At 51.0% G+C, this 25,084-nt stretch overlaps 2 protein-coding genes and 1 long non-coding RNA gene across 10 annotated transcripts in view; 2 read left to right on the top strand and 1 right to left on the bottom strand.

Moving 5' to 3' along the window:
* The window catches only part of RMND5A (required for meiotic nuclear division 5 homolog A), a 58,857-nt gene extending 53,364 nt beyond the window's left edge, over positions 1-5,493 (top strand). Inside the window, exons 9-10 of one of the 4 annotated variants that reach the window (XM_002709647.6) lie at positions 876-963; positions 1,444-5,493. In XM_002709647.6, coding sequence (XP_002709693.1) covers positions 876-939 — 64 coding nt within the window. In that variant the 3' untranslated portion in view covers positions 940-963; positions 1,444-5,493. Of the gene's footprint in view, positions 1-875 lie in introns of all 4 variants that reach the window. The other 3 variants (XM_008254149.5, XM_089326148.1, XM_017340241.4) reach the window with 3 other exon arrangements.
* A 1,461-nt stretch (positions 5,494-6,954) lies between these two features.
* Positions 6,955-12,722, bottom strand: CD8A (CD8 subunit alpha). 4 transcript variants are annotated; one of them, XM_089326143.1, is made up of 7 exons: positions 12,552-12,722; positions 11,888-12,077; positions 11,462-11,812; positions 10,918-11,028; positions 10,679-10,789; positions 10,076-10,106; positions 6,955-8,030 (listed from the first exon to the last, which is right to left on the bottom strand). In XM_089326143.1, exons 1-7 carry the CDS (start codon positions 12,657-12,659, stop codon positions 7,979-7,981), a joined length of 954 nt encoding a protein of 317 aa, XP_089182269.1. In that variant the 5' UTR covers positions 12,660-12,722; the 3' UTR covers positions 6,955-7,978. The 4 variants fall into 4 exon arrangements, with proteins under 4 accessions (XP_089182269.1, XP_089182270.1, XP_089182271.1 ...); XM_089326144.1 differs by having other exon boundaries at positions 11,888-12,238; positions 12,552-12,686; XM_089326145.1 differs by having other exon boundaries at positions 11,888-12,238; positions 12,558-12,678.
* A 130-nt stretch (positions 12,723-12,852) lies between these two features.
* On the top strand, positions 12,853-24,036 carry LOC103347631 (uncharacterized). 2 transcript variants are annotated; one of them, XR_016229231.1, is made up of 4 exons: positions 12,853-15,153; positions 20,698-20,833; positions 21,382-21,611; positions 22,835-24,036. It is a non-coding gene; the product is annotated as an uncharacterized LOC103347631 (long non-coding RNA). The 2 variants fall into 2 exon arrangements; XR_007918194.3 differs by having other exon boundaries at positions 12,853-20,833.
* The last annotated feature ends 1,048 nt before the right edge of the window (positions 24,037-25,084 follow it).

Genomic DNA, 25,084 nt, shown 5'->3' with positions numbered 1-25,084 from the left:
GGCGTCTGATCTCTGTCATTCTCTGACTTGCTCATGGATGTGGTGATGAGATTTCGAAGCACAAATCTTTAGCTCTTAACTTTTTGGGGATGTGATACCAGTCCCCTGTTTCATCATAGTGGCCTTCTGTATGCTTTGTCCTCTCTGCTTTCTGTTTTCCCACTTAATGTTACTTCTGGGAAAGCTCTTTTTTGTTTAAACTGCTGCAAGTGTGCCATGTGGGAGTGTGACTGTAGCCAGTTCCCTAGGGATGAACCTTGAGGTTGTCACTGTAAACAGTGCTGAAGTGATTTGCCTTATCCACATGTGCTGTACAAGTCCGTGCAACTGTAGTTGTGGACTCCGAGGGTGTACACCTGTGTAACTTTTACTCCTGTAGGCTGGTGGAGACTAGAAGCCAGATAGGTTGCAGATCTTGAGGGGGTGCATGTGTCCCCAAGAGGCATCTGTGAGCTGTTCCTGGTGTGGATTCGGTGGCTGGCACCTGATCTGATGCCCTTGAGTAGATTGTGTGACTAATATTTTGGAAATTCCTTTAGAGATAGGTACAACTGAAACCTTTGGAGAAGAGAAGTTGGATTTACCTCTGACATCTCAAAAGCACTTTTCAGAAAAATCGTCTTTGTTTTGTTTATAATACAGTGTCCAGTGATCACTGCTGAAGAAGAGGCTTGTAGTTCAGAGTATGCCTTAGGTTGTGCTTGCGACCCTGGGAAGCTTGGTGGTGGTGTTTGGACAGCATCATGCTCCGAGTAGGCTCAGACACGTTGTGCGCCTGTATGCACGCCTGTGTGTGTGGGTAGTGGTAGCGGAATGAGAACAGCGTGCAGTGCTGATCCTGGCCCTTGATTCAGTGTCGTCTTTTTTCCCTGTAGGTTAAAATGTCCATATTGTCCAATGGAGCAAAGCCCGGGAGATGCCAAACAGATATTTTTCTGAAGAAATAATTTTAATTTGCAATTTGTAAGTGAAACTGAGTTGTGGTTGCATTTCAGAAGAGAACGTTCCATTTATCGCAGCTAACCAAGGACTCCATGTTGATATAAGCTAAAGCTCCAGAGTCGTTGCCAACACTTAGTGTGTGCACACCGGGGGCAGTGCTCCCGGTGGATGCTAGCATAGGGCTTTATTATATTCTTGGTCTTCATTTCTGATCAAGTAAATACACCAGCAGTTGTCATTCAAGGCAGGTTTTTGTACTTAATTATATGGTGATTTTTTTACTTTTTAAGAGCAGAAACAGAAATTGACCTTCCCACCATGTGTGGAATATTTCCCTTGCTTTCACTTTGGTCATTTTCTTGATAATTGTAAGCCTTGAGAGAGTTTGTGGAAACGCTTTATTTCCTGATATGTATATGTAACTAAATGAAAATTATTCTGAAAAAGTTTGATCAATGGAATTGTGGATATAAAACTAATTTGCATTTTTTTTTGCTTAAGGAAGAAAGCTGTGATAGATTCCAAATTTGCTTTTTGATGTTTTCCTCTGCTCCAGCTCTCACCACGAAGTCCGCACACCTGCATTTGAGCTCTGCTTGCAGCCCCGCAGGCTGCCTGTTTACAATTCCATCATGGATTGGGCAGGCTGGTGTGAGAAGTCTTCCACTAGGACACAGTGGAAGGAGTATTACTGGGTTGGGTGTTTTTTTTTTTTTCTTTTTTTCTTTTTGCTTTTATTGCCAAGAGGTGCTTGTTTTAAAAGTGTGTTCAATAAAATGAAATTCTCGAGTTAGAAGTGTTCCTAAGTTGATACACGCTCTCCTGGTCTTGGTCGCCCTGCTCGCTGAAATCTGCCTCCAGGACGTGGCTGGCTGTGGCCATCTTGTCTGTCGTTGCAGACACAGTGTTGTGCGTGTGTGGATACACGTGTGTGCACCAGCATCAAGCATCGTGCATCTGGAAGGGAAGCAGCATGTTCGGTCCTAAAGTGCAGTTAGCAGACCCATCACTCTGCGTCCCTTAAGTTTAGCGGCTCGCAGATTGTCAGTAGTGCTGAATCTGTTTATTGCCACTTTTGTATCTGAATAGCTTCCTGTCCGATGCGTCTCTCCTACCTAGTGTATCATCTCATTGACTGTGAATCTGTGTGGTATTCTCATGGATTCAGATAATGAACTTTTTCTCTTGTGAGGGATGTTCATTTAATGCACTGTCCAGAAATAGCCGTGTGTACGAATCCTTCTCTGTATGACAAACTGCACGGAGAAGACTTCTGTGGACTTAATTCTGACTCGAACCCGCGAAGCTGCTTCGTTGTGAAAGAATGTTACATGGGAGTCACCAAGTGTGTTGCAGCTGGATTTCATCTGCCGTGGAGCTGACCATCAAGACACGGAGAAAACGAAGCCAGAAGAAAACACAGAACAAAGAGAAATGTGGTGCTTCCCGCTCTGGACCAGAGGGGCTGACTCTGAGGGCGGGCAAACAGATGCGGGGCTCGGCTGGCGGCCAGGCGGCGGCGTTTGCAGTGGTCCCCGAGCCTGGGTGGTGCAGCCTGCAGCTTCCCTGGGAGAGCGGGGACTTCTGGAGAGCGCTGCCTGGGGCTGTGTGCTGTGTAGGGCAGCCGGCCGTCCCCACTGGCCCGACCCAGAGGGCCTGCTTTGTCCCAGCGCCGGTCTGGCCCCATAGCGGGCGGCCTCTGCCGTGTGTTTCTTCCCAGTTGGAACCCTCTGGAAAGGTCCCCTGTCTCCGCTAAAGCTAGACAGGGCCCCGGGCTGCCGAGGGAGTTCCAGGCAGCACTCTGCTCGCAGTGGAAAATGGCTTCTTGTATAGATTTTTATTCCTTTTCATTAAAACTTTACCTTTTTAAAGCAAAACAAGACCTCTTCTTGCCTTGGTCAGATTTGGCTTGCTTTGCAGCTTATTCCCCCATTTCTCCCTCGGACGCCTGCGACTGTCTGGTGTCTAAGGGAGGTCTGAATGAAGCAGACGTGCAGGGAGGCCGGGCGCTTAGGTTCTCAGCAGGCAGACACCTGTCACAGTTGGCTCTGGCCACTTGTGAGGACAAAAGCCAGAGCTCTGCTTTGTCCCTCTCCCGGGGCTGGGAGTCGACGGTTTTCTGTGCAACACCTGAAACTTTGAGAGGGACGCGCCGTAACTGAAGTGTGGGACTTCCTGGCTTCCCGCGTCAGCTCCTGCCAGCCCAGTGGGCAGGGAGAGGGCCAGCGAACGGGACCCTCTTGATCTGACAGCGTAACGTGCAGATGGCGTCGTGTGACCTTCAAGTGCGTGGACACAGAGTTTGCCGGAGACTGCTGGCGCAGGAGAGGTGCGTTTGAAGGGGCCGCACCTTAACCAAAGATGCCGCGGCACAGCACCCAGCCCTCCCCACTCGCGTGCCACCTGGTTGCACAGCGGCCGACAGGCGGGGAAGCACAGGAGGACGCGGTTCCTCTCGCTCTGCCTCCGCGTGCGGAAGGTGAGGACGGACACGAGGTTCATCACAGATCACTGACAGGAAAGACGCATCGAGGGTCACTGCAGGGAGGCTTCTTTGGGAGCCATTTCCCACTTACCAGTCCTGGACAAAGGCCACGGGGGACTGTGCTCCACCCGCGAAGCTCACGAGCAGATCTTTGGGCTCTGACCCAGCCAGAGCGCCTGTGTCTTCAGGGACGGTGTTTACAGTCCCAAGGTTGTCCCGCCATCTTTCTTTCTCCTCTGTGTGATCATCTGCAGATGCCGTTTCTGTTCTATCGGTGATCATCTGAGACTGCTAGTTACATCAGCGAACGGGTATTGGTGCCTCTTCACGGAGAAACTTTTCGAAGCGAAGAGCCACCTCTTATGCATAGGATATGTATTTTGTGTGTATGCGCGCATTTAGCTGAAACTACGAGAGTTAGGAAGTAAATCTGTTCTGATATTTTTTCTGTAGCAGCTCATGTATATACGGAGACACTAAAACCCACACCAGGTTCTGTGGGCGGTGAGGATCCTTGTTTTCTCTCCAGAGGCCCCACAGGCTCCGCAGTTGAGTTCAGTGTTCTTTACGCTGTGAGCTCCTTCCACCTCAGTGGCGACAGCCTTTGGGACCGTGGGTATTGCAAAAACCAAGAACTCTTGGTTATCCGCACAAGACAAGCTGCTGGTCGACTACGTTAGCCCTCGGGTTTTCCAGCTCAACCTCTGATAAAGTGGACTGACAGCCACGCTGGCCCCGCTGTGCGGTCAGCCAACTCAGGTTATTTTCAGGGAAGGTATGGAGGCATGGTTTGCTTAGTTTCATCACTAGGACGTGTAAGGTAAAGACACAAACCAAATACCTTTCATTGCGTAGCTCTGTGTACATTATCCTTGGTGACACTAGAGTGCCGTGGTCTCGAGGCTGTTCTAGCAAGGAACACCCGGCAAGGCTGGTGTGCCCCAAGCCTCTCCCGCCTGGCGGGCTTCAAGTGGTACGCTGGTGTTTACCATGAGCACGTACAAGCTCCATGAACTTACCTTACTGAACTCGAATTGAATAGATACCAAAAATAGAATGACAAGTGTATTTTAATAGCAGGAGAGGCAGTTAGTCTTAGGGTGAATTTCCCACTGTTGATTTTACTTCAAGACATAAGCAAGAGAAAGTTTTGTTTTTTTGAGACATTTTCCCACTGCGGTTCTAGACCGTCGTGGGCACATGCTTCACTGACTTCCTAAGAGGCACAGGCGGCTGGCATTGGCTTCCGCCGCATGCTGTGCCTCACGGTGTGGGTGAGGACCTGCACTCTGTCTGTTTTCCAGCCGTCACCTGACCACCTCCAGCAAGGCCGATGTGGGGTTCACTAAGAGTTAGTGCCTGATCTTTTCTTTTGGGAAGGGGTGGGAGTGAATGTATCCCGGATGGGAGGGAAGCAGAAGAAACTGGGAGCGTGAGTGAGTGTGCATGTGTCTGAAGTTCACCATGACCCCCACCTGTGTCGCGCCCAGCACAGGGCTTGAATATATTTTGCCATGACTGCGTGTGCATGTATTTTTTTCCTCCTCCATGTTTTTTACACTCACACTAAAAGGATTCATCCAATCATCTTGTTCAGATGGCTCAGGATTGTATTTCTTTGGCTTACCCTGTGCTCTTGGGTTCGATAGTATTTCTATAATTATGTAATAAGAATAGTGTTGCACTGTAATCTATCATATAGAGCTATATGTATGGAAAATTTTGATCAGTTTTTTAAGAAATGTATCCTGTTTGCAAAGGCACAATAAAGTTGCATCTTATAGACTATAGGCAATAAAGCTAACAATAAACCTTATTTAACACAGACCGTGTTCATATTTTCTGTTCATTTGGCTTTGGAAAAAGTCTAGCATATCCCATGGTTTCAGGGATTTCATTTTAAATTTAAAAAATTCTGATATATTTAATTTATAAATTTTGGATTGATCTAAGAAGAGTTTTGGAAAACTATAAGAAATGCTTTGTTGATGTATATTCCTTTGTAAAACACATGGCCTCTCCTCTGTATATTTTTTAAAAATTAAAAAACAATGCACATTTAAAAAGTGTTCTCGTGGAGCCAGTCTGTACGCCTGTGCCCAGGGACAGGCAGAAGGGAGCATGCAGCTGCCTGCATTTGCTGAGGGACTTAGAATATCTTTGTCACCATCTCATCTCCTTCGGAGACACCAGCAATGTGAGAAGAGGAGGTGGCTGGGCACTGCTCTGAGCTTCTAAGGGATGACGTCAGTATTTCCACTCTGCTGCCCCCTCATGTCCATCCTGTTCACAGCCAGGACTCTGCCCTGCACCCTGGCCACGCTGGCCAAGTCAGCCAGACAGGGCTTCACAGGCAGCACAAACGGGGAAGGAACAGGCCAGCTTCCTTCCTACTCGGTGAAGAGCTAAGGGAATGCAGACTAAAAACACGTGCTCCTTTTGCACATTTCCCTATGATTTTAGAATGTTCCCACCTGGGGGAACCTGGTCACACTTGGAGCTAGTGGCAGGGGGTGAGAGGCGGGGGAGTGGGCACCTGTCCTGGGGCTGGCTCTTACTGGAGGCTGAGGCCCTGGGGCGGATCTAGTGTATCCAGCAGGAAGGGTTAAGGTGGTGCCTTTGAGCTAGGAAGTGGGAGGAGCCTGCATTCAGAGATTAATCAGCATGTATTATTTGCTTGCTGTGTTCTAGGCAACTCCAAAATCAATTTAAAGATAGAGGCTTACGCTCCCATTTTACGTATGGGGGGATCTAGTTGCCAAGACAGTCACTCGCCAGAGAACCCCCACATCAAGTAGTGGAGGCCAGGAGCTGTTTCCGTGGCTCCTGCATCTCACCACTTTGCCTCCCGTAGTTCCTCCGTGGAGACGTGCTACCCAATTGTCCATAGAAACTGCAGGGAATGATGCACACATGGTGCCATGCGCCGGAGGAGCAGCTGGCAGAAATGGGAACCTCCCTGACCAGCTAGAGGGAAAAAATGAGAACTTTTTCTTTTTTTTTTTTTTTTAAACCCCCCTTCCACAAACAGCATGTGTTTTTGTTAAATGAGTGACTGATAAAATGAACCACATCAAGGCCGAATTCCAGCCAGCTGATACTAAGTTTATAGCTTACGACAAGAGTCCTTTCTTGCCTTTTCTGTTTCAAGGCCCCAAGAACGTGGGCATCTTCTGTAGAGAGATGCAGAATCAACATTCGAGGCCAGCCAGCCACTGGCAAATGAAATAACGTGTTGGTTGGGCTTGTGGCTGGCAGCATTGAGGTGGAGATGTGATTATGGGAGGAGCAGCTTCTCCATTACCCAGAATGAGCGAAAGGAGGGAAGGTGGTACAGGCGGGTGCTGATCCGCTGGTTGACATGGAAGTGGGGACCCCAGGGTGACAGTGGGGACTGACCAGGAGTTCTGTGGGACACTGATAAGCAAACGTGTGCCAAGTGTTATTAGTGTTACAGAAGTGAAAACTGGAAACAATGTATAAGTGTATAGATGGTAACAACAAAAGAATACTTTTTGGCCATTGAACACGATACCATTAATGTTTATTAACAGCCACTTAATAAAGGTATAGTACACTTCCGATCAGAAAACAAGGTATCTTACATATATGCATAGACAATTGGAAGAAAACACTGTAATATTAACAGAGGGTTGCCCCCAAGGTAAACAATTAGGGGTGAGTCTTCTCTCGGGATGAGAAAACATTGCTGGTCAAGGTCATAAGAGAGGAAATGTGCAGTGGGCAGCAGCTTTGGCTCTTGGCCACCTCATCACAGCCTGTTCTGCCCCATCCGGGCATCTGCTGATGGAGGAGGAGCCCTCCAACCATCCCAGCTTCACAGAAAACACAATTAGTCACCAGTGATGCCAGGAGTGTGGTCTCCAGTGGAGAGACTGGCGGTACTGACAGTCCAGTGGACTTGGGAACAGGTGCCTCTGCAGGCAAGGGCAAGGGCAGCAGTGTGGTCGGAGATTTTTAGATTTGTTTTCTGGGATTCCATTCACCCCTTCAACTCGACTCTAGGGATTTGTGCTGTCTACAGTTTCACAGGTTTCACAGGTCTGGTATACACAGGTCTCGTAACTGTTCAGCGACATCATGGAACCGTGAAGGAAAAGAGCGCTGATCTGGGAGAGGAGTGGGCTCCAGCCCTGTGCTGTGACTCATCGCAACACCCGCACCACCCGTCAGGCCTTCAGCCCCCAAACAGGCAGGGAAGAGGCTTCCACCCCTAGGGCACTGAGACCACCTTCAGCCCTGTCTGCGTGACTCTGAGCTCGCAGTTCTGGGTAGCCCCGACCGCCTCTTCCTGGCCTGTACCCCAGTATGTGTGCACTATGGGTCTGTGAGAGTAAATCCACAAAGTAACCCTCCCCATCCCCACCCCCACCCCCACCCCCACCCCACCCAGCTAATGAGGACCACTACATAGGAAGGTATACAGGGCTAGGGCTGGGGCTGGGGCTGGGGCTGGGGCGGGGCGGGGGGGAGGACTTGCTCTTCTCATAAGGAGCCGTCTGTCTGAAGTCGCGAAGTGGCTGTCACACGTTAGATGGTTCTCTCTGAAGCACTCGGCTTGCCTCCTGGTCTCGCCACTGGCCTGAAACAGAAGCAGGCAGACTGTCATCCCGGCAAGAGCCCTGCCCAGGCAGCGTCCATATCCAGCCACGCTGCTCCTCAACCCCTCAGCCTTGGAAGGGGCGGAGAACATGTCTGCTGGGGCCCAGCACCCTTAGTCCAGCTTCTGGGAGTCTGTCAGGGTTCCCAGGGGAGTATGAGAAAGAGACATAACCACGCTCACCAGCGAACAGGGTGTGGGCCCTGGAGGGTCACAGGGTCACAGGGATGGAGGAGGAGGTGACGAAGGCACCCCCATCAGCCCGAGAGCACTACTTTATCAAGCTTGGTCGACTCAAGGGGGGTGTCACAGTGAATTGCTTGTTAACTCGGCACTGGGCTAACGTCCCCTGAACGGGCTCCTCTGTCATCAGCGTCACATCTACACACCCACTACCCCCAAAAAGGCTCTGCTGGAGCCAAGCTGCCCACCACCATCACCGAGTGTCTTGGCGCAGGTGTGCGAACGCAGGTGGGCTCCATCTGCATAGCCTTGGACTTCAGGGCAGGAGTTTATTCTCAGTTATTTGTGTCAAAATGAGACAGGAGTCTTGCAAAAGCTCCCAAGTGATCAAAGTGCTTCAAACCCTCTGTGTTTAGAGTCTTTATGCCTTGGTGCATCTCCTGTAACATACTCAGGGGACATGTGTTACATTTCCATTGTTAAAATAAGGATGTGTAAGATGTTGGATTCCTGCAGAGAGTGCAGAATGCAAAGCCCAGGTAGGAAATTGGAAGTGTTTTCACCTGTTGAGAGGAACAGGTGTATGTACTTGTTTCCAGTCCTCACCCCAGCCCCACCCCTGTTTCAGTCCCCCAACCACAGGAAGCAGCCTGAGCTTTGGGTGGAAGTTGCAGCTCTGCTATTTGCTGACAGCAAGTGCCCCAAGCCTCAGTTTCCCCATCTGTAAAATGGAAATCCTAGTAACTACTTTAAATATTTGAAATTTAGAAAATATAGCCCCCCGCCCCCGGCCAGGTATCTGTTGGGGATTGGTTCCAGGAGACCTGAAATCATCTATAGATTACTTAGGACACCTAATATGCTGTACAGCTGTGTAAAATAGGTTACATTGTCCTGTTAGGGAAGGATGGCAGCGAAAAAAGCCTGTGCGTGCTGTTGTGTTGAGTATTTTCAACTCAAAGGTGGCTGAATCCGCAGGTGCAGAACCCATGGACACAGCCAGCCGACTTGTGAGGCAGGCAGCTACCGGTCACCTGAGTGTCACCCTCCTCCTGCCACCTTGGGGAGGTGAGCCCCGAGCCAGTGACCTGTGAGCCGGGACCGCGGTGTGTGCCACCCCAGGTTGCTGTGAGGTTCACAGAGATCCTGAATAGATTCCCTATCCCGGTGCGGGCTAAGGCGGGCAGTGACGTGTTACAGGGCTGCCCAGCCACGGCGGAGGGGACAGGAGACGGAGGCCTCTCCCACAGGCTCTGGCTTTTGCTGTGTTTTCCTGGGATGATTTCCAAATGCTCATGGGCTCCTGTGGACTGTGGCAGCCACTGGAGCTGCCAATGGCTCACGCTCCCTGGCCTCATGCCCCCTGTACCCCCATTTCAATCTTGGGGCAATAATCACAGAAAAATTAGGCACCCAGGCCAAGATTTATGTGGGTCATAATGTGCGGCTCTTCCTCAAAATTAAAAAAAAAAAAAAAACTGGGCAAAGTAGACAAGAAATGGAAAGTTTTCATAAGAAACAAAAACCCAGGGGAAATCAATCAATCAGAAAAAGACTTCAGGTCCTTCAAAGAGCTGGGATACACTGGGCAAAGCCCTCGGGGTGAGTTTGTGGGGCTATGACCAAGGAATATGGAGATTTGCTGAAGTCACCGGCCCCAGCCCCCACCCTGGGCCCCCAGGGCAGACCTTGGCGCCCCCTGCCTCTTTGTTCAGCTGAGTCTGCTCCCAGGACTCCACTGCCCTGGCCTCTCTCCCCAAAAGCTGCTCTCCGGAGGGAGCGGGGATCCCTGCCCATGGCCGGGGGTGGGGGGGGGGGGTGGGGGGGGGGGTGGAGAGACTCACCTGGCACATTTGCAGACGCGTCTGCGGGTCCCTGGATAAGGAAGAGGAAGGCGGAAGTGAGTGTTCCCGGACACCACGCGTTGCCAACCCCTCGCGTTGCCAACCCCTCCTTCCCTTCTCCTACTTCTTTTTAGATGAGAGTTGCTGTTCCAGTCCTCGCCTCAGGCGTCAGTTATAAACATTACAAACACAAGGATCGGCAATACCCACTGGGTGGAAAGCAGAGCAGAATGGCTCAAGTGCCTGGGCGCCTGCGCCCTTGTCAGGGATCAGGATGGAGTGCCTGGGCCCTGGCTTCGGCCTGACCCAGCCCAGGGCCCCGGCGACGCCCTCTACTCCCCTCGAGCCGGGCCTCGGGCGCGCTCCGCGGGCTACACCCGCGGAGTCCTCCTGTTGCCGCCGTTCACGACCCGGGGCTCCGGCTTCCAAAACCCTCCCGGAGCGTGGGAAGAGGGGTGCAAACCGGGCCGCCCTTGGGCCCGCCAGGCAGCTCGGGGAAGCCTCCCCAAATCTCCACCCTAGCTCCCGACAGGCGCCGCCTGGAGCGAGCCGGGGAGGGAAGGAGCCGGGCAGACGCCTCCGCACCCGCACCCCAGGACTTACTGTGGTTGCAGATGACGGTGATGACCAGTGATAGGAGAAGGACCGTGCAGGCCCCAGCCAGGGGCGCCCAGATGTAGATGTCACAGGTGAGGTCCAGCCCCCTCGAGTCCACTGACCAGACCGAAGATGCCACTTAGGAGCGGGCCCGGGGACCGACCCCATTCCACCCACCATCCCGGGCACGTCTCCCCGTTTCCCCACCACGTGGGCAGCCCTCGGCTCCACCGCGCGCGCCTCACCTGCGGCACCCCCTGAGGGCCGGCAGACCTCTGGGCGCAGGCTCCGGGGCTGCGGCGCGGTGGTGGGCGCCGCCGAGGGTCGCCGCGGCGCCGGCATCGTGGTGGGCTTGGCTGCAGGAACAATGGAGTGTGGTTGGGGCTCGGCCAGGGTGCGGATGCACCTGCGCTCCAGCCGGGGAGCCCCCCCCCCCACCAAGGCACCTTACCCAAAGGGGAGCTTCCTCCCGGTCTTTCCCTGGCTGGTGGGGAGGAAGGGTAGGAACCTCGGATATGCGCCCCGGACCTCTCTCCTGCACCCCAGTGAACGAGGTGCCAGGCACGGGGGCGACCTGCCCAGGACCGCACAGGCATCTGAACTCGAGCCCTAGTCGGCCCGACAGGAAAAGCCATCTGCAGTCCCTGCCCAACCGCGCCTTAGCCTCCGTTTTCCTGGCTGCGAAATGGGGGCGATTTCTAAGCACCCAGGGGCGTTCACTAGGAAAGACGGGTTCAGAGGAGTGCCCCCCCAACCCCGGGTGAAGAGGTGCGGCGCCCCGCGCCAGACCTGGCAGGAAGACGGGCACAGAGGGGCTGAAGTGTAGGCTGAGGGAGCCCACGACCACGCAGAAGTAGTAGCCCTGGTCCTCCTCGCGGAAATGGTGCAGGGTGAGGCTGAAGACTTTTTCCTGGACGCGCTTGCCCGAGTTGAGCGGAGAGTCCACCTGGTTGCGTGTTTTGCTGAGGTACAGCAGGAAGGTGGGGCTGGCCGCGGCGCTCCGCTGGAACACCCAGGAGCAGCTATCCCCCAAGTCAGACAGCAGCACTTCGCAGATCAGCGTCACAGGTTTGTCTAGGATCGCCGTCACCTCCTTTGGCTTCATCCGGATCTGGCTCTGCCCGAAGGCCGCGGCGAAGTCTGCGGGAGGCAGGGGCTAGGCTGAGGCCCGCGCCCCTCCTCCCACCTCTGCCTCCCCGGGGGTCTCAGACTCACGCAGCAGCAGGGTCAGCGGCAGGAGCAGGGCTGTCGCCGACGAGGCCATGGCGCGCTTGGCAGGACACGGCTCAGCGGCAGGCTCCGACGGGAGAGCAGGCGCGCGGGAGGACGCTCGGCACCTAGACGTGGAGCTGAGCCCCTGGGCCGGCCGCAGACCCGATTTCGCATTTGGAGGATGTGATGTCACCTGAAGCCCCGGCCGAGGAGAGAGTCACCCTCCTTTTCGTGGTTGTCACCTTCCAGCGCGGGGAGGGGGCTGGGAACCGAGAACCGTCGAGGGAGCAGCGGGGTAGGATTGAAAACTGCAGGATTGGGGATGAGGACCGGGTGTCCCCTGGAAGCGGCTCTCTGGTGGGAGTGACAGACACAGAGGATAAAGAGAGAGAAAGGATTTCAGGAAGCCAGGGCCAGGGCAGCCGCAGGGAGAGCAGCATCCACCCCCTTGGCACTCACTCTTGTTTCCCTTGGGCCCTCTCCATTTTGTCTGCCCAGTGGGCACTGAGGACTGAGAAGAAGAGGTGGGGTTCTCCCCACTTCCAGAGCTGGGTCAGGGCAACCTGCCCCCCCCCCCCAGGCCTCCGCGGAGTCCACAGGCAGCCAAAGCCCTGTGCAGGCTGGCCGTCCTCTGCTGACCACAGCCAGGGCTTTTTCCCAGCCTTACCCTCACCCAGCGGGCAGCAGCCTCCACATCAGCCTCTCTCCTGTGCAGTCCTCCCGTCACCCCGCCAGGAAAATTATTCTCCTCCAAGGGATCTGGCCGCCACAGCATTCTGTAGCTTACTACCACCTGCACTGCTGGGCAGAGCTCAACTCCCTGCCTGGCTTTTCCAGCCTTGTGTTCTGTGCCACCTCCCCACCCCCACCCCAGCTCTGCCCCAGGCCCCTGCCTCTGCGTCTCCCATGCACCTGCAGCAGTAGCCTCGCAGACTTGAAGTTACCCAAACTCTGCTCCTCCGTGCTTTCAAGCCCTCGCGTTTGCTGTTCCCTGTGCCAGGAACGGCATTGTGTTTCACCCCTGGGGCTAGCTTGGGTTCTCCTTTCTTCCTTTCCTGGCTCCGTGCGCTCCACAAGGAGCCTGGAGGCAGTTTTCCCTGGCACACGTATGTAGGGGCCTCAGATAATTCCTGAAAAGTCGAACTAAAGGATAATGGGAACATTCCATGGGCTTTGTGAAGATCCCTCCTATGCCCCCCTTCTCTTTTACTTGATGCTATCCAGCTTCGGAGATGTGCCCTCCTGTTCCTTCAGGGCTTCCTGAACTTCCTCCTTTGAATCCCACAGTGGGTGCCCCTTGAGTCGCTGCCGCTTCACTGAGAGCCAAGTCACCTGCACTTCCTTTTTAATTGTGTATTTGAAAGGCAGAGTTCAGTCTGCTGGTTCACTTCCCAGATGGCTGCAATGGCCAGGACTGAGCCCGGCCGGAGCCAGGAGCCAGGAGCTGGGTCTTTCACATGGGTACAGGGGCCCAAGGACTTGGGCCATCTTCCACCACTTTCCCAGTGTGTTAGCAGGGAGCTGGATGGGAAGTGGAGCAGCCGGGACTTGAACTGACTCCCCTGGAGTAGTGCCAGGTGAGGGCCATGTCCCAAACTTCATGGTGTGTTCTGCAACCCCTGATGTCACAGCACAGCATGGGCTGTGCTATGCTCACTGAGCTGCCTGCCTCTCTTGGGGTCCAAACAAGCATTGGGTAGACTTAGAAAATTTACTTAAATTTCAATGCCCCCAAGATGCTTATGCTAACATGGAACAGTTAACATTTAGAAATGTTTGCAAAAGTGTTCTTTTCAGTTATGAAAGTCGTATGTTCTTGAAAATGAATGCAGAGAAATCCTCTGTCTCAAGTCTCACTGTTCTCCACTCTGGAGAAAACCAGTGCTGCAGCTGAGTGTGTCCCTCAGATAGTATCTGCGCACAAACAGATGTTTTGAAACACAGGACATTGTACTCCGTATATACATTTTGTAACATATTTCTTGTTTAACAGTAGAAGCAAGAAATCTTTTCATGTCTGCAGATGTGCACATTTTTTCAAATGAGTGTATTTAGATGGGTGCTCTCTTACTAACGGGCATTTCAGCAGCTTCTCATTTCTTGCGATTGCCAGCAAGGCTGTGGTAGCTGTAGTGCACCTGTGGCACCAAGGGCTCGCACCTGAACGTGGAGCATTTTCAAATGGAGGATGAGGGAGTTAGAAGGGCAAAAACCTTTGCAGCGATGGCTATGACTAACATACAGATATATGCGTGCGTGTGCGTGTGTGTGTGTGTGTCCCTGGTTTTGTAGATACACTGCTGTTTCTTAACTCATATGAACGGCAGAGACAAGGACATAGCAAAGTTCAGAGAGGACACTGACTCAGCAAACGACGGGTTCCCATTTTGCTTGGTGGCTTCTAATGGCCTGTTGGCCAAAGTATACAATCTGAAGGATGCTAAAGAGGTGGGGCCTGCATTGTCGTACACCAAGTTCAATCGCCATCTATAATACTGGCATCTCATGTGAGCACTGGTTCATGTCCTGGCTGCTCCACTTCCGATCCAGCTCCCTGCTAATGCACCTGGAAAGGCAGGGAAAGATGGCCCACTTGGTCCACTGACACCCACATGGCGAGACCTGGACTGAGTCCCAGGTTCCTATATTCAGCTTCGGCTTCGCCAAGCCCCGACCATCACAGCCATCTGGGGAATGAATCAACAGCAGAGGGAAGAAGATCTCCACCCCCACCCCCATAACTGCCTTTCAAATAAGTGAATATTAAAAAGAAGCAAACAGAAACAATGCTAAAGAGGTATGCCTTGTCTGGCTTCAGAGGAAGCTTTGAAAGGGGCCAGAGCCAACATTTACATATTTGGATCTTGGGAACTGAGCCCCTGAGTATAAAGATGGCTGGATTTGGGGGTGGACTGCCTGGAAATAGTATAGACCTATCTCAGCACCCCGGAAATGAGCTGTAGCTGGCTCGGGGGCCTTCCAGCCTTGCAGCAGAGAAAAGCATCAGCCATGGGGGTAGCAGCCCCTTTGTACAGTGCACCATGGGGGCTGGGGTGGGGTGTACCAAGCCAACAATGTCAAACCCACCAGGGAGGCTTTGTGACCCCAATGATATTTTTCACAGAACCCAGTGGATTTTCAATGTAACCACAGCGACATCCGCCCTGCAGCAGAGGGGAGCAGATGCGCCTGCAGCACGCTCCGGAGATGCTTGCTCTCTGGGGACCAGGTGTGCAGAGGGCTGGGTGAGGCTTGCCCATCACAGCCAGGTGAGCTCCCCTGCCCTGCACGGCGGCACCCACATGGGGTGGTGGGAAGAAATCTGGATGACCGCACTTCATCAAGCAAGCCCTCAGCTTAAAAAATACCTGGAGAGAGAAAGTGTCAGAGAGCAAACAGTTTCTGTGCTGAATTAAAACAGATTTTGTTTTTCTCCAAGTGTTTGTCCTTAGAACGTGGACTGAAACCATTGTAGTTGATCACACTGAAGACATTCAAAATGGCCCAGTGGTGAGAGACTCATCAGGACTCTGAGTTTCAGCTGCTGAGAGACAGACTACAGGGACGGCCTGGAAGCATGGCCATGAGGTTCTTGCGGGGTCCCTGGCCAACTCAGGTCTATGGTGGTGTTACTGGTCTCACTGGGTGCTGCTAACTTGTCTGGGGCTAGAGAGGCCACCTTGCTTTATCTCCATTGCAGTTCTACCTCTTTGCTGCCAACCTTACTTCCCTGGGACCCCCAGGTTCATCTAGGCGCTGTCATGTCCTGTCTGGACTTTGGCAGGGCTCTCCTCACTGGTCACACCACCTCTACTTAAGTGTCTTCCAGTGAAAAGCTTGTCACACCAACCCCTGCTTCAACCCACAAGGGCCTGGCCCAGCCTCTGTGAGAAGGTCAGGTGTTTCCCAAAGTCACCGGGGAAGCCCCGTGCCCTTGGCCCCACAGCACCATCTACATCCTCCCCCATCCTCTGTCCTGCTCAGCTTCCTCACTCCTCCTAAGCTCAGGGTCTCCCCATTTCCCAAAGGGGCCCTCCTGCTGTTCACCTCGGAGGCTGTTCCCTCGGCCCGGAATGCCCATAGCTGTCTACCTCGCAAACACTTTTTCCCCAAGAGCCACTCAAACATCTTCTCCCTGTGGGGTGTGGCTCCTAACCCCAGCAGCGTAGACCACATTCTTCTCCGTATCACCTGGCCTCAGGTATTCCTGGGCAATGGTTTCCTCCTTGACTCACACACCTTTGTCCCTTCAAGAAGCAAAAGCTAAGAGAAGGCAGAAGTAAGGATGGAGACCAGAGGAGACAGAGTTCATTTCAGGCAAGAGTGGTTAGAAAAAGGTTTACAACAGTTGAGTTTGAAGATGAGAATTAGGAGAGATGTGGATTAGAATGAGGCAATTTCTTGTCAAGACAGTGCTGGTGCATTAATAGCACCACTAAGAATAAACAAGGATAAGGTGGGAGAGGGAAAGACAGATGCACTCAGAAGCAAGATAGACGTTCATGGGTGTAGGCTGGGGCCATGCTGGAATGAGGGGCTGGCTTCCTGGGGTCTGCTTTTGAGCAACCTTGCTGGGGTTGGGTCTCAAGGACCCATTCTTGAAGCAGAAGTACCAAAGATGTGACTCAGCTGATGAGGTACCAAAGTGCTTTACTGACAGAGGGAAGCTGGAGCCAGGCTCTCTGCTGGAAACAGGGCCTTGGATCTGGATTTCTCTTGGTTGAAAGACTGGAGTCCAGAACCCTTAGACAAGGCCTGGAAAAGCAGAGGCGACCAAAACCCCAGGAAGAGTGAAAGTGAAGGGAGGAAGAGATTCTTTTACACCTCCCCCCACTTTTATTTTAAAAGAGGAGGGTATTTTGTACAGTGGCTAAGATGATTCTGGGGGTGCCCACACCCCATGTTGGAATGCCTGGATTTGAGTCTTGGCTCCACTTCTGATTCCAGTATCCTGCTGATGTGCACACTGGGAAGCAGAGGATGATGGCTTGAGTATTTAGGTCTCTGCAACCCACATGTGCAGATCCAGGTTGAGTCCAGGGCTCCTGGCTTTTGGCTAGCCCAGTTATAGCTGCTGCGTCATGTGGGGAGTGAACCAGTAAATGAAGCATCTCTCTCTCTCTCTCTCTCTCTCTCTCTCTCTCTCTTTCTTCCTCTCTCCCCCCATTCCCTCCCTCCCTGTTTCTGTCTCTATGTGTTTCTGCCTTTCAAATAAAATGTAAAAAAAATAAATAACTAGTGTTCAAGATGACCCTGTGTACACACTCAAAATTCAAAGTACATATAAGAAAGACTCAACAATGAGAATGTGATTCTACTCCCAAAGAGATGTAAAAAATAGAACATATGAAAAGAGATTTTAACAAAAGGACCAGGATGTGCGGAAAATGAAAAAGTTAAATAAGAACAGTTGAAGATGATGAATACTGAGCATGCGGGAAATGAGTGCTCTCTATAAAAGCTGTGTGTTGGACACAGTTGAAGGAATAATTAGTGAATCGGAAGCTAGCATTGAAGAATTCACAGAGAATTCAATGCAGGGAGATAAAGACAGGGCATGAAAGTGAAATTAAAGTGAATTAGCACTGGAAATAGGTAATAGGATTTTTGAAAGAGGAGAATAAGAGAGGGAGTAAGAGGCTGAGCCGTGAGGGAGAAGAGCCCACATGGTTTGGTCGGACTTTGTGTTGGCAATGACTGTGTCATCCCCCTAGCCCACTGCTGGCGTGTGCTTGCTGTGAAGTTGGGTCAGATTGATGCAGATCTTTCATCTCAAGAACATTGAAACCAAAGTGTCCCAAAGGCAGCAGGAGAACTGGGATTTGAGTTCTGTGGAGCAGCCAGGGCTGCGGACGCAACCTTGGGGAGGAGGTGAGAAAGTAGCTGTGGGAGTGGAATCGCTACCAAGGGAGGTGGCAGGGAGAGAGGAACAGGGGAGGCTCTGAATCAGGTCACGTAGGGAATTCAGCAGGGAGCCTGAGAAGGTGCAGAAACCTCACGGGGGAAGCAGTGCTGCAGGTTGGAACTGCGAGGGGGCCTGGATGTGGGAGCACAAGCCTGAGGCAGGAGGACTGTGTATCCGTGCCCGCATCGGCTCCGGCCCACTCAAGGACACTCACTGCCTTACGTGTCAGCTGCTGATGCTAAGATGAGGAGGACTCCAGTAGAGAGCGTAGGGAGCGTGGGTGGGGACGTGTGGAGGATCGTGTTGGGCGAAATGATGCTGGCTTCTGGACCTCCTTCCTTGCTCCCTACTCTAAATGTCTCAGCTATATGCTCTTTTTAATGTTTTAAAACATTTGAACCAAGAAACGCATAACAAATTATATAAAACACCCTTGGACCCGCTCCTAATGTTGCGTTATGTGTGGGCCAGCCGCGCCAGTCGAACAGAACCTAAGGGAGGGAGAGGGACCTAAAAGAGAGACAAGCGATTGCAAAGAATGGAGCCAAGACAACAAGGCTGATCAAGGCTCATTTATTCTAAAGTCCCAGCAGTATTTATCCATAACCAGCTGCAAAACAAAGCAGCACAAAAGATAACTACATACGTAAGCAACTTATCTGGACCTCTGGTAACACAGATAATTTTAACAGAGTGTTCTTGATTAACATCCTCCTTCAGGATGGGAGTATGTGACTTTCTTATCCCAAGAACTCCACAAGCCAACATTGGCCTTGATTTGTCCAAAGGCTGCCTACAGTGTTAGCATTTTGTCATAGATCCAAATGGACATTAAAGATGCAACGTCCCAAGTCCCACCCCTGCCTCCTTGCGAGAAGCAAAATTTGGGGGTTTGTCAACGTCAAGTGAAGGACATTAAATTTCCAACTAGGATTGCAGATTTGTCTGTTTCTCCCTTTTATCCCATGCGATTTTGGCCTCATATATATAGAAGCTTTGCTGTTAGCCTCACACACAGGATTGTTCTGTCTTCTGGATGAACTGGCTCTTCAGCCATTATGACATGTCCTTCTTTGTCTCTGATGATATTTAATTTTTTTGAAGATTATTTTATTTATTTGAAAGTCAGAGTTACACAGAGAGAGGAGAGGCAGAGAGAGCAAGAAAGAAAGAGAGGTCTTCCATCCGCTCTCCAATTGGCCACAATGGCCAGAGCTGCGCTGATCTCAAGCCAGGAACCAGGAGCTTCTTCCAGGTCGCCCATGTAAGTGCAGGATCCCAAGGACTTGGGCCATCTTCTGCTTTCCCAGGCCATAGCAGAGAGCTGGATCAGAAGTAGAGCTGCCGGATCTCATACCCGTGCCTGTATGGGATGCTGGCGCTTCAGGCTAGGGTGTTAACCCACTGCACCACAGAGCCAGCCCCGATATTTAATTTTGTAGTCTACTTTAATATTCAGATTACTTCCTCATATTTCTTCTCTGTTTGCATGACACATCTTTTTCTATCATTCCCTTCAGCGTACCCTTCTCTGTTTTAATACTTTATATGTGTTAGGTGGAATCTCAAAAAGTTTGGAGAAAATGGAATTAAAAGATAAGTTTGTTTTGGTGAAAAAATTGAAATCCATGCCTAGTGTTTTCATCATACATACTGTCCATGAACTGTTTTTTAAAAAACAGATTTATTTATTTAAAAGTCAGAGTTAGAGAGAGATAGAGACACAGAGAGAGAGAGAGAGATCTTCCATCAGCTCATTTGCTTCCCAGATGGCTGCAATGGCTGGGGCTGGGCCAGTTTGAAGCCAGGAGCCAGGAGCTTCTTCCAGGTCTCCCATGTGGGTAGCAGGTGCCCAAGTACTTGGGCTATTTACCGTTGCTTTTCCCAGGCCATTGGCAAGGAGCTGAATTGGAAGTGGAGTAGCTGGAATACAAACTGTGCCCAAATGAAATGCTGGTATTGGCTTTGCCCGCTACGCCACAACGCTGGCCCCTTCCGTGAACTTTTTGAAGACCCTCCTCCTATGCATGGCTTTCAAAAATATTTTGCACCAAAACAAACTTAACTTTTGAGTCCATTTCCCCCAAACCCTTCAAAATATCCTCATATGTATTAATGTCATATAATACTTTGTGTTTTGATGTACAAGAGGCCATGATACTGCATGTCTTTGAGTCTGAGCTCTGATAATGCATCTAGGTTTATTTTCAATGCTGTGCAGCAGTGTAACCGCGACTTTGTGGTTCTCAAACCAGAGCGCTCGCTCATACCCTAGAAGGTACACAGATACTGTCCTCAGGGATAATGTGTGACTTTAAGAGAATTGTTTTCCCTATCCTCAGTTCCCCGGGTCCTTTTCCTAAGATAGAGCTGCCACAGAGCAAGTGCCTGTGTTTCCTGTGGTTCTCTTTGTTGTACCCCTTTGGTGATGCTTCTTTTCCCACTTTAAAACAGAAAGGCAGAAGTGAGCATTTGGCCTGGGGGTTGAGACACCATCGTCCACATCAGCGTGCTTGCACTGGACTCCTGGCTCCTGATTCCAGCTTTCTGTCAATGCAGACCCTGAGAGGCAGTGGGGATGCCTCAAGTAATCGGGTTCCTTCCACCCACCTGGGAGACTTGGATGTAATTCCTAGCTCCAGGCTCTAGCTCCAGCCTGGCTCAAACCATTGCAGGCATTTGGAGAGTGAACCAGAGGCTGCCAGCTCTGTCTGTCTGTTCTGTCTCTCAGATAAAAGGAAAAAAAAAAATAAATAAAAGGCAAACTCTTCTATTCCCTTCTTGTACCTTACTATGGCTCAATGCCCTGGAGGTGAAAAGCCTTCTTTGAGTTTGGGTTTTGATTGGAGGATAATTCAAAAGGATAAATCCTAATATTTTTCATTTAACATCAACATCTGTCTCTTAGGAATTGCCAAAGGGTACATTTCTCCTGAGGAGGGGCCCCAGGATTCAGGCAAAGAGGCATCTGGGAGAAATGCTGGTGGCAGGTGCTTTCCAGCCATTAGGATTCCAAAAGGAACCAGACTTTGTTAAAAGAGGAGGTAAGTGTGATTTGCTGATCGGGTTGATCTGGAAGACCAGTTTTACCCCTGAGGTTGTGGGGGCACTTTTATTTTTCAACAACTGTATGAGTGAAATCTTGAGCTGCAAAGTTTTGATGCAAATAAAGATCAAACCCTATGGTAAGATGGAAACATTTTATGCACATTCCTTGTATTGAAATTACATGAAAACTATTTCTACCCCGGTGACCCTTTCTGAGTTTATCAGTTTAGGCAGCTGCTTTTACATGATAGCTGCCTGGTAGGCTTTTGGCAAAGCCTTGTCTAGTGAGACTCCGGAAACTGAGGAAGTAACTCTACAGAGGGTAACAAGCCCACGTTGAGGTCAGTGGTGCCCAAGTTTTTGCTTTCAATGAAATTGAAAGACCTGTTTCAGTTGGCAACTGTTGGGGGTTGAATTTGCTGAAGTCCTACACCCCAGCACCTCAGACTTCTGTCACCTTATTTGGAAATAAGATCTTTACAGAAACAAGCAAGTTCAAAGAAGGGTGGGTCAGAACTCATCATGACTTTGTCCCTACCAACAGGTGAATCTGGACCCGGACACACACAGGCGGAACCCTGCCTGGTGAGAAAGCCAGACACAGCCGTGGTGCTTCCACAGGCCAGGAGATGCCAGCCACTGGCAACAGCCCGCCAGAAGCGAGGCCAGAGGCAGAGGCTCTTCCTCAGAGCGCCCAGAGGACCAGATGCAGCCTCTACCCCTTCATCTTGTTCTTCTGGCTTCCAGAACCCTGAGACAGCACACTGCTGTTATGTAAGTTCCTGGCTTCTGGTGCTTGGTTCCAGCGGCCTCTGCAGGTACACGCAGCAGCTCCTGGTGATAGATCGCTGTTGTGTTTGTTCTCTTTCCTTTTGCCAAACAATATCGGAAAAAGTTAAAAGGTCAGTGGCTCTGCTGTGCTGTGACAGAAGGACAGGAGTTCTCGGTGCGTCGCATTGTATGACAAGTAAACAGAAAGAGGCAGATTGACGCAAACTCCATCTCATTCTAGCAATAATTAGTATTATCCTAGGGGCTCATTAATAAATTGGACCTTATTCATTTCAGTAAGAGCCGCATTTCTCCCCAAAATGACTTTTTAATAAAACTTTTTATTTTGAAATCCTTGCAAATTAACCTGAAGTTATAAGAAATAACAGAGACATCTTCTACCCTGCATCTAGTTTCTCCCAAGGATAGCATCTTACATACCTATAACACAGTATCACCATGGGTTATTTTTTGTGTTTAATAATTAATTTTTACAATTTAAAATGTGTGTTATTTTGAGCACTTGTGCAGTGCTAATGGTTGCAACGTTTGCATAATCTAAATTTGCTTGTCATACTTAGAATTTATAACCATAGGAAATTAAAATTTCAATTTATATGCTTTTTAGGGCAAAACAAGTATGATATATTGATTGATTAAAAAATCCTCAAGCATATGGACATATCACATTAAAATAAACTTCTGTGGAGAAGATGGGGTACAACTTAGAAGTTTAAGAAGATAAAAAGAGTAACATAAAATTTCCAGGAGTTAAAGAATTTGTCTTGGGGTCAGCATCCCGTATCACAGAGTCCTTTGCATCCTGGTTTCTCCACTGTGGGTCCAGCTTCCTACTAGAGAGAGAAGGCAGCAGATGGTAACCCAAGTGTTTGGGCCACTGTCACCAATGTGGGAGGCCTGGAGAGGGTTCCGGTCTGCTGGCTTCCGCCAGACCAAGTCTTGACTGTTGCTGCCATTTGGGTAGGAAACCAGTAGAGGAAGGAATTTGTCCTTCTATTTTAAAAATGGGTGTGGTTGAAATAAAATGGATGTATTAATGATAGTTTGTTAGAAGCAATTCAAAAGGGTGATGTAATGGTTTTATTTTTAAAAATCAATATTGAAGGGTGGGTTTTATGGTGCATCAGGTTAAGCCATCACTTGGGAAACCTGCATCCCATAATGGAGTCCTGGTTCAAGTTCCGGCTCCTCTGCTTCCAATCCAGCTTCCTGCTGAAGCACCTGGGGAGCAGCAGATGATGACTCAAGCGCTGGGGCCCCTGCCGTCCACGTGCGAGACCTGGATGGAGTTCCTGGTTCCTGGCTTCTGCCTGACCTAAACCTGCCTGTTACGGCTATTTGGAGAACAAACCAGTGGATGGAAGACCTCTCTCTCTCTCTCTCTTTCTCTCTCTATCAGTTTGCTTTTTAAATAGAAGAAAACAGACATTTTAGGAAAAAAAATCCCAATATTTAAATTGGAAATTGTATCATTTACAAGGATGAAGACTGGCAGCTAAGGCAGAAATGAGTGAAGGAGCGTACCCGGTTCAGAGCAGCATCGTTCACAAACACGGGAGACCCAGAAGAGGCTCCTGGCTCCTGGCTCCTGGCTCCTGGCTTTGGACCGGCGCAGCGCCGGCCATGGCAGCCATCTGGGGAGTGAACCAACGGATGGAAGACCTCTCTCTCTGTCTCTGTCTCTCTCACTGTCTGTAACTCTGCCTCTCAAATAAATTAATAAAATATTTTTTAAAAGTAGCTAAAACACAAAAGCAACTGAGTGGCCACCGACAAAAGGAAAAAGGAAGGAAATCCCGACACCTGCTGTGACGTGGGGGAGCCTGGAGGACACGGTGCTGAGAGTCACAGCACGACAAATCCTGTGTGCTCCCACTCGTGGGAGGCGCTGGCGGTAGTCAGAAGCACAGAGACGGAGGCAGAATGGTTCTTTTGGGAGGGGAGGGGCTGGGGAATGGGGAGTTATCGTGTGAGGGTAGAGTTTCAGTTTTGCAAGATGAAAGATCTGGAAACGGAGGGTAGTGCTGGTTACAGAGGCGTGTGGATGTCTTCAGGGCCACTCAACTGGATACTTACCACAGTGAAAAACAACTTTGAAGAAATGCAGGAAGGCTGGTCTGGGCGCTGCTGGGCATGGGTGAAGCCACTGGGATGGCCGCACTCTCTACCAGAGGGCCAGGGCTTGAGTGCCATCCCACTTCAAAGCCAGCTTCCTGCCAGCGCTCACCCTGGGAAACAGTACTTGGGTCCTTGCCAGCCACTTGGGAGAACTGAATGGAGTCCCTGGCTCTTGGCTTCAGCCTGGCCCTAGGCTGGCTGTTGTGGGGATTTGGGGAGTGAATCAGCACATGGAAGACCTCTGTCTGTGTGTCTCTTGTTGCCTTTCAAATAAATAAAAATCAATAACCTTTAGTGCATGGTCTTTGCTATTTTAGGAGGAACACAGGAGCCGTGGGGTTTGATGACTGCCGGGGTTTATTGGGTCTTCTGTTAATGGAACTTGGGTTGTTTCTGATTTTTGCTGTTATACACACACTGCAGCGAACATCCTTGTCCATGTTCCCTGGGAGCCAAGTGTGGTGTGTTTGAAGGCTGGCTGAGTCCTGCCAGTTAAGGCTCTGGTAGAAATCAATGTGCAGCTGAAGAAACTGAAGCCTCGGCTCCCTCCCTCCCTCCCTCCCTCCCTCCCTCCTCCCCCTCCCTCCAGCCATTGTGTGTGTGTGTGTGTGGGGGGCCAGAATTTATCTCTGGTTTACCCAAAATAGAAACTTTAAAAAAGTCAGTGGAAAGTTTTCTTTTTTTACACAAGATGGTTAATTCTCCACTGGGGAGGATGTACCAAGTCACCTGCCCTGGGTCACAAAGCGTCGCCCTCCCATGGTGACCTGGCTCACGACTTTCCGCGGGGACCTGAGCCCCTCTCTTCCCTCGCGGCGGGGCCAGGCAGAGGCTGGAGGCTGCCGCGGTGGAAATTGTGCCAGGGGAGGCCTACTGCTTCCCCGCTACCCACCGGGGCCTAGGGCGCGGGGGCTCCTTCTGCAGCTGTGCGGGGCAGGACTTTGCTTCTCTGGGAAGAGGAGGAGGTGGGAGGGCGGGGGCACCAGAGAGAGGAAGGCGGACATGGCCGGTCTTGGCCAGGAAAGTGGCCATCAGGCTCTCCACGCTTTCCTCCCTGCGTTCGCCGTTCCTGCCTCTTGCCCCCTTCTCTTTCCGCGGGGGTGGAAGGCGGTGGACTTCTTGGAAAACGTCCCTGTTTGTCAGGAAGACAGGAAGGACTGCTCCTGCCACGCCTCAGTCACGGAGGTCAGTGGTTCCTCTGGAAGGTTCCTGCTCCCGCTCAGAGGCAGAGCCAGACAGCGGATCTGCCCTGTGCCCCAGAGTCGGTCTTTCAGTGCGAGGGCAGAGAGGGGTGCTTCCCGGTGCAGGTGCGCCCTGTGCAGTGGCGCGGAGCCACC

This window comes from Oryctolagus cuniculus, chromosome 2 (assembly GCF_051225735.1).
Source record: "Oryctolagus cuniculus isolate XC-2025 breed Fujian yellow rabbit chromosome 2, ASM5122573v1, whole genome shotgun sequence".
Lineage (NCBI taxonomy): Eukaryota > Metazoa > Chordata > Mammalia > Lagomorpha > Leporidae > Oryctolagus > Oryctolagus cuniculus.
Note: the sequence above shows the minus strand (reverse complement) of the source record. Positions and strands in the feature narration are given on the sequence as shown.

Bases quoted from the DNA above. Each gene is read 5' to 3' on its own strand.
- CD8A (XM_089326143.1), bottom strand. From the start codon at position 12,659: ATGCTGTGGCGGCCAGATCCCTTGGAGGAGAATAATTTTCCTGGCGGG. The intron at 11,813-11,887 runs GTGAGTCTGAGA...TGCCTCCCGCAG, and splicing joins GCCGCTGACCCTGCTGCTGC to ACTTCGCCGCGGCCTTCGGG. The intron at 10,107-10,678 runs GTAAGTCCTGGG...TTCCTTATCCAG, and splicing joins CACCGTCATCTGCAACCACA to GGACCCGCAGACGCGTCTGC.